Below are 13,534 nucleotides of genomic sequence, written 5' to 3' on the forward strand. Positions count from 1 at the left end.
TCCTTGAAAATGTGACTTGTGATAAGCATTGTAAATGCAGACTCATTCCTGAAAGTGAATGTGGAAATATATATGTGATATAAATTAAGCATAAGAATGTGTTTATGCATGGTTGAATAAATACTACAACTCACCTCTACTGGGAGGTTTGAGAGAAAGAAATATAATGAACATTACTGTGTGGTTACTGTTACATGAATATGTCATTGGTCACGTGCATATGTACGGCAAAAATATTTTGTCGTGCCTTATAAAAGGTTTTTGAAGGCAAAGTTAAAGCAAGAAATGATTTTGCTTATGATGATTTGGATCATGACAATTATTATGATATAATTTTCTCCGTGAAGGAGACATTCACCATATAGATGGTGTGACAAAAGATCTTATTGTACAAAATTAATTAAGAGCTCCGGAAGAACTAATTTGTTACTATCCGGATGAATGAAATTGTTCTTGGCATTGATATTGTAGTAAGTCTCAAAAGAAACTTTTTGAGTTTCAAATATATTAGCCAAAGTGGTTGGCATTTGTGACTATAAATTAAAGAAAGATTGAATATCTTCATGTTATTATAATCATACCGGGTAAATATGAAAGGTTACCCGACTTTTCTTCTATTTGTATTACACATGTATAAGCATGATGATGGAATTACATCCCATAGTATTAGATGTTTACTGAAACAAATATCAAGTGGCATGACGGATTGGCCATCCTGGTTAAGATATGATGCGAAAAATGATTGAAAATTTACATTGCCATATATTGAAAAAATAGGAGATTCTTCAAGAATTCTCTTGTGCTACTTATTTTTATGACATACCAGCTAAGGTTGAGATTGTATTCCCTATTTTTGAAACGTATAAAAGTGATATATATATGCCCAATCACCTGCCATGTGGATCACTTACTATTATATGATTTTAATAGATACATGTATTGTATGGTCACATGCGCGTTTGTTATCAACTTGCAGTTTGGAGTTTGCAAGGTTGATTGCTCAAATTATTAGAGTGCGGTTCCAAAATATAAATTATGATGATTTATCTTGGTATTGTTGGTTTAAATCCAAGTTGGCTTAGCAGAAATTGATTCCAATTATAACTAAACCATTGGTTATGAGAACAAAACTCCCAAATAATACTTGGTATGAGGTGTATGATTTAATAATCACTTGTACGCATCTAGCTAACAAGTTATGATAAATACTCTCTACCACAATTGGTTTAGGGTCAAGAACCAAATAATTTTCATCTAGAATATGGATGTGCTATATGATTTAATTGTTCCACCATAATGCACAAAGATGGGTCCCCAAAGAAGGTTGGGGATATGTGTTGGTGATCCCAACATTAGGGGGAGAAAATGGGCAGCTGAAAAAGTAATACATGGAATGAATTATTATGAGTACATCTACATCCTCGTACAAGAAAATGTGAACTTGAAGTTCAAGTGATAATTCATTTACAAATATCACCAGAGGCATTTGCTGACCCAAAGCTAAATGTTATATTTCAGCAGCTAATGCTCCAAATAGAATAAAGTCTATGACGGACAGAGTCTATGGCACGCATAAAGCGTAATAGACTAATCGGTTCTAAAGATAAAACTCCTTGATGAAGGAGAGGAGCAAATGAGCAAGATGGTCATAATAAAGAGGCAAGTGCTTTATAAGAGCACCACGACATAACACTTTATAAGACCTCATGGGAGAGGCTCAGGTACCTGAAAATAATGAGATATCGATAAGTTATGTCATTATTGAGTGATGATGAAACCGATATAAAATGATTGTCGATGATATTGTTGATATAATGTAGCGCTCAATATTATTAATATTGACGAGGATCTTGAGCTCAATCTGTCATGGAATTTAGACAGATAATTGATTGATCAAATGAAAAATACGCAATCAATATTGACTTCACTTTGAAAACGTGATGTTTTGGACTGAGAGTCTCAACACCTAAAAGTATAAAGCAGTGGATGACACAAGATTTTTCGTAAATGACCTGGCATTGATTATATGGAAACATGTTCTCTTGTGGTGGATGCAGTTGCTTTCAGATTTTAGTCTGGCAATACCTGAAAAATTTGATATGCGTATATAAAAATCATTGAAGGATTTAAACTGTTCTGAAGCATATTAAGGTTCCCAAGAAATTTATTAAATAAAGTTTCAGCAAATCCTTATATGGATTAGAGCAATCATGGCGTACATGATTTATTTTTGTGTTTATTACAATTGGTGCACTAATGTATCTTCCTAGAACCATGAGTATAATAATATGCTAGCGAGATATAGTTTTATTCTTATGTGGAGATATTGGAATACGATTAGTATTATATTGCAAAAAGACTCCTTGATATAGAATTGTTTATTATAACAAATATTGTCAAGGTTTTGTTAGTTATACAAATGCAGGCATAGTTCATTGTTCAGATAATCTATTTGTCTGTGAGGATATTGCCATATTATGACAACAAGATTCCAACTACATTGAAGACGATAATGTATGCATAGCTCAATTGAAAGAAGGACTATCCAAGGAGACAAAATAAAGTCATTTTGACCAAAGTTCTTTTCAGACTTGATCTTCGACAGATTGATGATATAGATGTTTAACAAATTTATTTGATTGGTAATTTGGTGGATCTGTTCAATGAATCATTACCAACCTCAACATTTGAGAAGCTGGTATACGGGATTAGAATGTGTCATTTCCGAAAAACAGTGATATTTCCATCAGGGAGAGTAAGATATGCATTGCACTCTTTTTTCCTTAGCTGAGGTTTTATCCCATTGGGTTTTCCTAGCAAGGTTTTTAACGATGCAGCAAACAATGCGTATTACAAGATATGTATACTCTTTTTCCTTCACTAAGATTTTTTTCCATCGGGTTTCCTTAGTAAGGTTTTAATGAGCCACATTATCTATGGACATCCAAAGGGGGTGTTATAAATAATTATCGCATGGTGGATGTCCATAACTCATAAAGGAGTAATACTCTCTACTCTTCTCCATTATTTCCATAACTCCACTACTCCAATACTTATGCAGTTATGGTTGTAACTCTCGTACCTCCATAACCTTTCATGATTTTCCTCTATGATTTCAAATGTGTAATGTCATGTTTATGGCATTCTTTTGTATATCTCTATATAATCTTATAAATAAGGGGTTTTGACACCACATTGTACACACATGAAATACTTGAAAGAAATAAGAAACTCTCATCTCAAGCTCTCATCTCTTTCTCCCTATATTCTTGTCTATTTTACTATTTCATATTTGTTATTTTGAATTTAATTTCTTACCATAATACTATTAGTATGAAAAAAGCTTTCCACATATCAACGAACCATTTGACCTTACAATCTAATTTCTTTCAAAGAAATTTAAAATTCTGAGAATATGGACGTAAGAAAAGTCGACAACAAATCGAAACGTGGCAAAACATTTACCTTGTAAACGATTTCATTCCTTTAGCACATAATTAATCCAAAGCTAGGCTGTCCAAGATGTGATTTGAGGTGGGGCCCAAAGAGCACCCAACCAATTCAAATTCCTCTCCAGTACTTCGCTTCAGGCGCATTTCACGTGGCCCCATGACTCCACGTCAACAAATCAGAATCTTCCTCCAACTCTAAATCTCCACGTCAACAAAAAATATCCTGTACAAACCAAAGGAAACATCTCTTCCGAGCCACAAGAAAAAAGCTTTTGTTCCCTTACGTACCTACCACCTGTCACTCCTTCTGACCATTCACTTCCTCCCCTTACGCTGTCGTTTTATAATAAACACCTCCCGCATCCCTAGGTCTTCCTCGTTTCACAAATTCTCTTTACTGTATTTTAAACATATTACATTTATACCCCTCGCCGTAGTTCCTAAGGAAGAATTTGCCGTTTCTGTGATTATTGTTTAAAGTAAAAGAGGTTTCAGTTCCAGTTGCAATTGGCTTCCTCTTTTTCTCTCCCCTAAATTCTCTATCTAATTTCTCCGCCGACGAGGATAATATAGAAAAGGATGAAAAACTGTGAGCTTTGTAAGGGATTGGCTAGGATGTACTGTGAATCGGACAACGCGAGTTTGTGTTGGGACTGTGATGCGAAGGTTCACTCGGCTAACTTTTTAGCGGCGAGACATTCTAGGTCTTTGCTCTGCCACGTGTGTCAATCGCCGACGGCTTGGTCGGCGGACGGACCGAAGCTTGGACCGACGGTCTCTGTATGTGAGAGGTGTGTGGATGGATACTACCAGAGAGACGAGGTAGAGGAGAGTGAAAGCGTGAACGATGAAGGAAGTGCCACGGAGGATGAAGAAATTGATGATGAAGAGGATGAAGATGAGGAGGAAATTGACGATGAAGAGGAGATTGATTCGAAGGATATTGATCAAGTTGTGCCGTGGTCATCTACGCCGCCTCCACCGCCGGATAGTTCGTCCAGCAGCGAAGATTCATCTGAAGGCCGTCGGAATGTTTCGTTGAAGCGAATGCGTGAAAATGATGCGGATCTTCATTCAGATGTATGAGATTCTTCTAGTTTTGGTATTTTATTTTATTTTTTATATTTCTCTTTCATTTTACGCGAGGTTGAATACTGAAAGACGTAGTATTTATGGTTATAGGGCGATAGCGGAAGTTCATTATGTAACCGGAAAATCCACACAACGCCGTCGGCGGCAGTACACGGCGGTGACGATGTAGCAGCTTTTGTTGTTTCAACGAAAATGAGAACGTCGGCTAAGATACAGAGAACGGAAGCGAGCCGAACGGATCGGCTGGCGACGCCTGGATGCACGGCGGTAATGGAGTATATCAGGAGAAATAATAGTCAGAGGATAAGCTCCAGTACGGCGATCGCCGAGCTCTGTAGACTCAGTGATGACTCAAGGACCGTTGATCTGGAAATCTCGGAGACCTCGTAGCCGTCGGATTGACCATACGTTTCAGTTACATTACGTCATTTCTACTTTTGTTACTAACCCTTTATCCAAATCTTGTAGTCGGTGGATTTCATAGCTCAGATAAGAGTTGATTTGTTCTAAGTAATAATCTTCTTAGAGTTAGGACCATTTGCTAGTAGTATATGCTAAGTATTTTTATTTACTGTATGTAATTTATTTAGGATAATTACAATATTTAGAAGAGGAATGCATTTAAACACTTTTGTAAGATATCTTGCCACAAATGCATTACTTCTTTTTTCCTTTTCCTTTGAGCTATTGTTTAGCTTACTAACGACATAATCCTGCATATATACTGTCATTTGGTCCCAGCTTCTCTTGATACGATAGCGAATTTAGGATTTTAAATCAATAAGTATAAATTAGCATGCATCATATATTCGTTTGCAATTTATTCACTAGCAGTGAGTGATTTTTTACACTATTACATTAATATAACTAGTTTGAAGTTTGAACAAATTATGTTTTTTTTTTTTTTTTTTGACATCAAGATCGAATTTGAAATGAAATGACCAGCAGAATGTATAGCTTTCTGACGGGACCCTCTAGCCAGAGGCCGAGCTAGTAATGCCGGAGGGACTTTGTATTTATTTGAATAAATTTATTAAAAATATATAAATTATTCATTTAGAATTCAATAACTTGAAACAACTAGAATTTTAAATTTTAATTCCGCCTTTACCAACGGCCTCTAGCCTCTAAGTCCACAAGAAACCCATGGTGAGTGGTTTGTTAGAGATGTTAGTTGCACCACTCGTTTTTAGCACCTCTAATTTAGAAATGGTGCAGAAAGCTGCAGACTACAACAATTTGAGGTCATTTTAAGTGTGGGAAATTGTATTGAGTGGTTCAAATTCAACAAGATAGAACGGAATATATATATTCAAAATTGTCTGCGTTTGCCAAACACCACTCATTCTTTTCTTTTCTTTTGCTTTTATTATAAATCAGAAACAATGACGACTCGTTTTCATGAGATTAGTGAACCTAATTTATTCTCCCTTTATTTTGTCCATTATTTTATTCAAGGCATTTGTTCAGAAGATATTTTCAGGTTATTTTATTATAGTTTGTAAATATCTGGAGGTTGATAAGACTTAGATAGTGGCCATAATTTGAGGGATTAGTGTCCCACCACTTTTTTATTAAGCAAACTATATTTGTGGCCGGCAATCAATCAATTTGGACAAAGCTTTTCATGTAGGCATCACCCCGTCAAATTTGGAGAAAACTGCTAAGAAAAATTATAGAAAAAAGCCTACGGTTTTCATATATCGTCCAATCTATGCTCTTTTTTCCAAATTTATACTACAAATACTTTCATATTTCTGTCTTGCCACCTCCTCACGTATATCTGTAGACCATTTTTCTTTTGAGTTCAGCTTTTATGTACTCATAATGCAAAAATGTTACTTAATATATACTGATAATGAAAATTATATTTATACTAACAATATATATAAGTTAAAAATTAATTTTGTTGTATGGTTTTCTCATGAATTATCGGTCATTTATCATTTAAACTTCAAAAGCTATTAACAAAAAGACATGGCATCTACCTCACCTTTCAACCATGCCATGTTAGAAATAAGAACCAGCTTAATTGTTTCCTGCAGGCATAAAATTGTCTGTTTCTTTTTCTTTTTTTAAGATCTTTCTTTTTGCCTAAACATTTCCTCTTTCAGTCGCTTGACCAGCCGATTTAATCTGCATAACTTACTAAAGAATTTGACAATAACTATAAAAAAAAACCACTTTGGCTACTAAAATGGACTATTGATCACACGACAATATAATATGTTATGTATTCATTAGTAAAACAAGTTAATTTTAAATATTTTATTTTATTCATTATAAAATAATTTTATAATCTCACAAATGCTATGACGTATTTAAGACTACAAAGCTCAAAAATATTTATTTATTTTTAAACTTTGTGCTCACGTCAAACATACTCACATACAATGGAACGGCGGGAGTACGAAATTTGTCAATTATATTGGGTGAACATCGTTTGAGATTGTAAATTATTTAATTATGATTGGTTTAGTACTAAACCAAGAATAAATATAACAGTTTCTAGTTTTTAAAACAAAGGCCATGAAACTTGTAGGTGAAAGTAGGGGTTTCTTGTGTCCTACAGGCGTTGGTTTTCGTTTTACTAGACGCAATGTGAAATATGAAAATATATAAAGTCATTCCAACAAGAAGAGGTTGTGGGATAATGCTGAGATTAGTAATGATTGTGGTGGTTAGGCTTCATTAGTTAGTTAGATTAGTTGTAACTAACTTACCTTAGAGTAGAGTTAGTGTAACTTAGGTTAGTTTTAGTTTTAACTCTAGTTAAGAATTAGAGCTGATTTTATATATTTGCATGTACAGATACTGAGTATGTACGTATCAATACACAACTTCTTCTTCCTCAGAAATATCGAACCATTTTCTTCTCTCTGAATTTTAGATCTGCAGCTTCTAATCCATGGCAAGTCTCCATGGTAGCTGATTTCTTCATGGTATCAGAGCTACACGACCATTAGTGTGGTCTTAGTTTCATCCTCAATTCCGATTTCACGAAGCTCACTTGAAGGATCAACAATGGCGAACCTCGATAACACTGAACCAGAGAAGTTAGGTCATAATCATCCACTCTTCCTGAATTCCAATGATAATTCAGGAGCTGTTTTGATCTCATTACATTTGAGAGGACCAGAAAACTACTCTGTGTGGAGTCGAGCAATGCGGATTGCAATTTTAGGTCGGAACAAGCTGGGTTTCATCGACGGGACATGCAAAAAGGAGAATTACGGTACGAATCTCATTGATCTTTGGGAACGATGTAACGCAATTGTTTTATCCTGGTTGATGAACTGTGTTTCACCGGAATTGTTGAGTGGATTGGTGTATTCCTCAAATGCTAGTGAAGTTTGGGATGATTTAAAGGAGCGTTTTAATAAAGTTGATTGTTCTAGGATTTTTCAGATCCATAGAGAAATTGCTACAGCTATGCATGGCACTAGCTCAATTTCTACTTATTTCTCAAAATTGAGAGTACTTTGGGTAGAGTTTGACAGTTTAGCACCAATTCCTGGTCGTGATGCTGCAAATTCTCGTGACTTTCTTCAGTTTATGGAGCATCAAAAGCTTCTACAATTTCTAATGGGACTTAACGAGTCTTATGAGCAAGCTCGTAGTCAACTCCTGATGATGCTGCCAGTGCCATCAGTGAACAAGGCGTATTGTATGTTAATAGAATGTGAAAGCCAAAGGACTATGGCAAGTGTTTCTGCTAACATGGATAATGCTGAAATGACAGCATTGATGGCTAATAGGGCTGGAAATCAGCAGAAGATGAGGAAGAATTAAAACCTTTTCTGTGATTTTTGCAAGATGAAGGGACATACTAAGGAGGTTTGCTACAAAATACTGGGATATCCAAATGATAACAAGTTCAGAAAGAAGTACAACACACAAGCTGCAGCTAACATAGCAGTTGAACAGACTGCACCTGCAGGATGCATGCCAACTCCAACTCCTACTGCACAAACCTTTACTCCAGAACAGTACCAACAGATTTTGTTTGTCCATTAGCTAGGCAAACTAAGTTGCCATTTCCTGTCAGTACTAGTAGAGCAAGGAGTCCATTTGAACTTTTGCATGCAGATGTATGGGGGCCTTACAGGGTGCCTACCTATGACAATAAAAGATTTTTTCTTACTGTTGTTGATGACTTCTCTAGAACCACTTGGTTGTTTCTGATGAATGCCAAAGATGAAACTTGTTGGTTGATGAAAGGACTGATTTCCATGATTCATACACAGTTTAATTGGTCGGTTAAAGCTATAAGAACAGACAATGGATCAGAATTTGTTAACTCAGATGTGAGACACTTCTTAGAATCACAGGGAATTATTCATCAAACAACATGTGTGTACACTCCATAACAGAATGGTGTTGTGGAAAGGAGACATAGATATATTCTAGAGGTAGCAAGAGCCTTAAGATTCCAAGCTGCTATCCCTCTAAGATTTTGGGGTGAGTGTGTTCTTACAGTAGTGCATATCATAAACAGGTTACCCTCTACAGTTCTAAAGGGTAAATCTCCATATGAAAAGTTGTTTAATACTAAACCTTCTTTAGACCATATGAGAGTGTTTGGGTGTCTATGTTATGCTATGAATGTTAGGAGGCAGGACAAGTTCTCAGCCAGAGCTTTACCTGCAGTGTTCATGGGGTATACTCCAACTAAAAAGGGCTACAAACTGTATGATTTGCAATCTAAACAATTTGTTGTTAGCAGGGATGTTGTCTTTAAGGATATATATTTCCCTTCAGTCAAATGAAGCTGTCACCTGCTCCATTCTTTCCACCACTTGAGCCAGATGATATATCAAATATTTCAGACATATTATGTGAAGATACAGCAGCTGATCACACTACAGACCATGATGGTGATGCAGGACAAAGGAATGAAGCAGTCTCTGAAGAGTCAGATACTCCATCTAGCACTACTCCTATACCAGTTGTTGACAATATTGCTCTTGATGTTGTACCACAATTGCAGGCTGAGTCTCCACATTTGCAAGACATGAATGATGCATTACCAATTGTAGTTAGAAAGCATTCCAGAACTGCAGGGCCACCAAAATGGCTGCAGGATTTTGTGTCCACATCTTGTGCATACCTTATATCAGACTACCTAAGCTATGATAGGTTATCTCCTTCTTATGTTAGATGTTTGTCAACTCAATCCTCTATAGTTGAGCCCAAGCATTATCATGAAGCTTCAAAAGATGCAAGGTGGGTGGCTGCTATGCAACAAGAAGTCACAGCATTAGAAGAAAACAACACATGGGATGTTGTTGATCTGCCTGCACATAAAGTTCCTATAGGATGCAAATGGGTATACAAAGTGAAGTATCATGCTGATGGTAAGGTGGAAAGACTCAAAGCTAGATTTGTAGCTAAAGGTTTTAGCCAAAAAGAAGGCCTAGATTACAAGGAGACATTCTCACCTGTGGCCAAGATGGTCACTGTTAGATCAGTTATAGCAGTAGCAGCCTCTAAGCATTGGCACATTTATCAAATGGATGTGCACAATGCATTCTTGCAAGGTGACTTATTTGGAGAAGTATACATGCATCTACCACAAGGGTACAACATCAAGGGGGAGTCCAGAACAAGGTGTGCAAGCTAAAGAAATCACTCTATGGCCTGAAGCAGGCTTCAAGGCAATGGAACTTGAAGTTGACAGAAGCCCTTAGAGATTTGGGATTTGTTCAAAGTCACTTTGACTACTTTTTGTTCACACAACAGAGAGGGTCAGCTTTGGTGGTCATTCTAGTCTATGTAAATGACCTCCTAGTCACAGAAAATGACCCTAGCCTAATTCAGTCTGCTAGGGAAAATCTGCAGAAGAAGTTCAAAATGAAAGATTTGGGGGAGCTCAGATTCTTTTTGGGCATAGAGTTTGCTCGCATCAAGGCTGGCATTCTGATGAATCAAAGGAAATATGCACTTGGCTTGATAGCTGATTCTGGGCTAGGGGGAGCTAAGCCAATATCCACTCCATTAGAGTGCAATCAGAGGCTGACTACAGCATAATTTGATGAAGTTGTTTTGGGTTCTAAGGACATCACAAATGCAGGAGTGAAGGACAATGTGTTACCTGATCCTGAACCTTATCAAAGGTTAGTAGGCAGGATGCTATACTTGACTATGACAAGTCCTGATATAGCCTATCTTGTTGAGGTTCTCAGTCAGTTTATGCATAAACCTAAGAGATCACATATGGATGCAGCATTGAGGGTGATCAGATATGTCAAAAATGCACCAGGATTGGGACTATTGATGCCTTCACAACAATTTGAAAACTTAGTTGCAGTTTGTGACTCAGACTGGGCTTCTTGTCCCCAGTCCAGGAAATCAGTCACAGGGTATCTGGTCAAATTTGGAAATTCCTTGATATCGTGGAAGTCTAAGAAACAAAACACAGTCTCCAGAAGTTCAGCAGAAGTAGAGTTTAGAAGTATGGCCTCCATAGTGGCAGAAGTGTCATGGTTAGTAGGACTATTCAAAGAGTTGGGAATCCAGATTCAGCTGCCTATTCACTTGCCTTGTGACAATAAAGCAGCCATTCAGATAGCTGCAAATCCCATTTTTCATGAGAGGACAAAGCACATTGACATTGATTGTCATTTTGTGCGAGAAAAGCTGCAGCAAGGCCTTATTCAGACTCATCACATTAACACCAAATTACAATTGGCAGACATACTTACTAAAGGTTTAGGGAAGGTCCAGCACTATTCTTTGCTTAGCAAGCAGGGGGTTAAAAATTTGTTCATACCCCTCAGCTTGAGGGGGAGTGTTGAGATTAGTAATGATTGTGATGGTTAGGCTTCATTAGTTAGTTAGATTAGTTGTAACTAACTTACCTTAGAGTAGAGTTAGTGTAACTCATGTTAGTTTTAGTTTTAACTCTAATTAAGAATTAGAGTTGATTTTATATATTTACATATACAGATACTAAGTATGTACGTATCAATACACAGCTTCTTCTTCCTCAGAAATATCGAACCATTTTCTTCTCTTTAAATTTTAGATCCGCAGCTTCTAATCCATGGCAAGTCTCCATGGTATCTGATTTCTTCAGATAAATAAAGACCACTTGTGGTTGTGGGATATAGTAAAATAATTTGATTAATTCAGAAGAAGGTAAAGAGGAGAATCAGGTAGACTTTCTTCTATATATCTTGTGGTATAGAAGAAATGGCTTTTACAACATGTGGCTATGGATTTATTTAATTATTGTGCAAGATATTATGAGAGGTTCCCTTGTTAATCCATCTTTAAATTGTGACCATCATTTATATTTTATGTTGTGTGATTAAGAATTCAGTTTGGAGTCTTTGGACCTACTCCTCTTTAATTATTTACTATTTGTTTTTCGTTTTGACGTTCACAATAACACCACTTGGATCAAGTCCAGTCCCTCTATGTATGATTCACTTATTTTAATAATGCCTTCAATTTCTACAACTTGTCCATTTAATACTCTTAAACCTTCTGCCTCCCCTTTTTTTCTTCTTCTAAAGTTTGATCCAACACCATAACTTTTAAGTTCTATTTGTATCTTCTTCAACTGAGCACAGTTTCACCTAATTGAATTGAGCTAATACCAGATAATACTCCCCTTCACTGACATTTTTCCACGTAGTTGATAAGCAGAGTAAAAAAAAATATTAGTCTTTCTCAACCTCAAAAACTAACTAATTACGGTAAGAATAAAAATTGTCCAGTATCATATAAGGATACAATACCTCTGAAATTTAAGTTTAACACAACCCTAAATGTTAGCTCATAATGTAAAAATTGTTCAATATCATATAGTAAAAATTGAAACGGACCGGTAATCACAAAATAGTCAGCTTGCGAAGTTATTGAAAAATCGCCACTGTTTTTGCTGAAACACGAAATGTTCCAGCATAATATGCGGGAGTATAGAGCTCCTGCGTATAAACTTCCATCATATCAAGTTGGAACTCCAGCACATGGAAAGTTCCAGCATAATATACGGGATTATGGAGCTCCTGCATATAAACTTCCAACATATTATGATGGAACTCTAGCACATTATAAAATTCCAGCATATATTATGTTGGTAACTCATATGTAAAAAATTCGAACTCCAGCATATTATGCTGGAATATTTCCGGTTTTTCAAGAGTGTTTTTGTTCAAATTTTATCTTTACATGAAAAGTGGCTAAATATCAATTACTTTTAAAATTATGACTATTTTTCAATTACCAGTTGTAAATATGAATATTTCTAATTTTTACCCAATCATACATGGATAAAATAACCTATTCCCTCAATCGATGTGAGATAGTTTGTCAAGAGAGAGACAAACTGAAATTATAATTCATGTCATTACAACTTAATTTTGAACCTACTTTACCATTTTTATCCAAAAAAAATGTGGAAAAGCAAAAGAGTTCTCTCTATGCAATAATGTACGTAGGAATTGATTCTGAAGCTTAAAGCATTTATGCTATAGCCCTGGGAGAAGGACATAACCACAAGATACTTCTCTTACAGAGTCAATACTGAAAGGGGTTTTCTTTTTGGTGAAGTTGACACATTGTATAGTGATCGATATGAATATTTAATTTGTTTTAAATATATTTGGGATTTTTTTATTCTTATACCTATTTGAAACTTTATTACCCTTAATGTCCATATTTAGTTAATTACCCTACCTACACAAGTTTAAATATATACATTCCACCTTAAAGGCCTCCAATCCATTATTAGTGCTTTTAATTAAGGGATTTAGTACCCCACATGCATTATTGCAGGAAAACTTATCGCCGATCCTCCCTTTTTGTATCAATTGTTTAGTGAATGACTCTCTTTTATTTATTTATTTATTTATTTGTATATGTTATTCACCACATTGAAACACTTTTTTCCATAAAGTCAATGGTAGAACATTCAAAATAAATTTAACAGACTGAATTGAAAAAATAAAGTAAAATTACATAAAGTTGTGAAAAAAATAGAA

At 35.7% G+C, this 13,534-nt stretch overlaps 1 protein-coding gene across 1 annotated transcript; it reads left to right on the forward strand.

Moving 5' to 3' along the window:
- LOC109228671 (zinc finger protein CONSTANS-like) lies at positions 3,765–5,225 on the forward strand. Its single transcript, XM_019393832.1, has 2 exons — positions 3,765–4,532; positions 4,635–5,225. Exons 1-2 carry the CDS (start codon positions 4,032–4,034, stop codon positions 4,932–4,934), a joined length of 801 nt encoding a protein of 266 aa, XP_019249377.1. The 5' UTR covers positions 3,765–4,031; the 3' UTR covers positions 4,935–5,225.

The sequence above is a fragment of the Nicotiana attenuata genome, chromosome 7 (genome assembly GCF_001879085.1).
Source record: "Nicotiana attenuata strain UT chromosome 7, NIATTr2, whole genome shotgun sequence".
Taxonomy (NCBI): Eukaryota; Viridiplantae; Streptophyta; class Magnoliopsida; order Solanales; family Solanaceae; genus Nicotiana; species Nicotiana attenuata.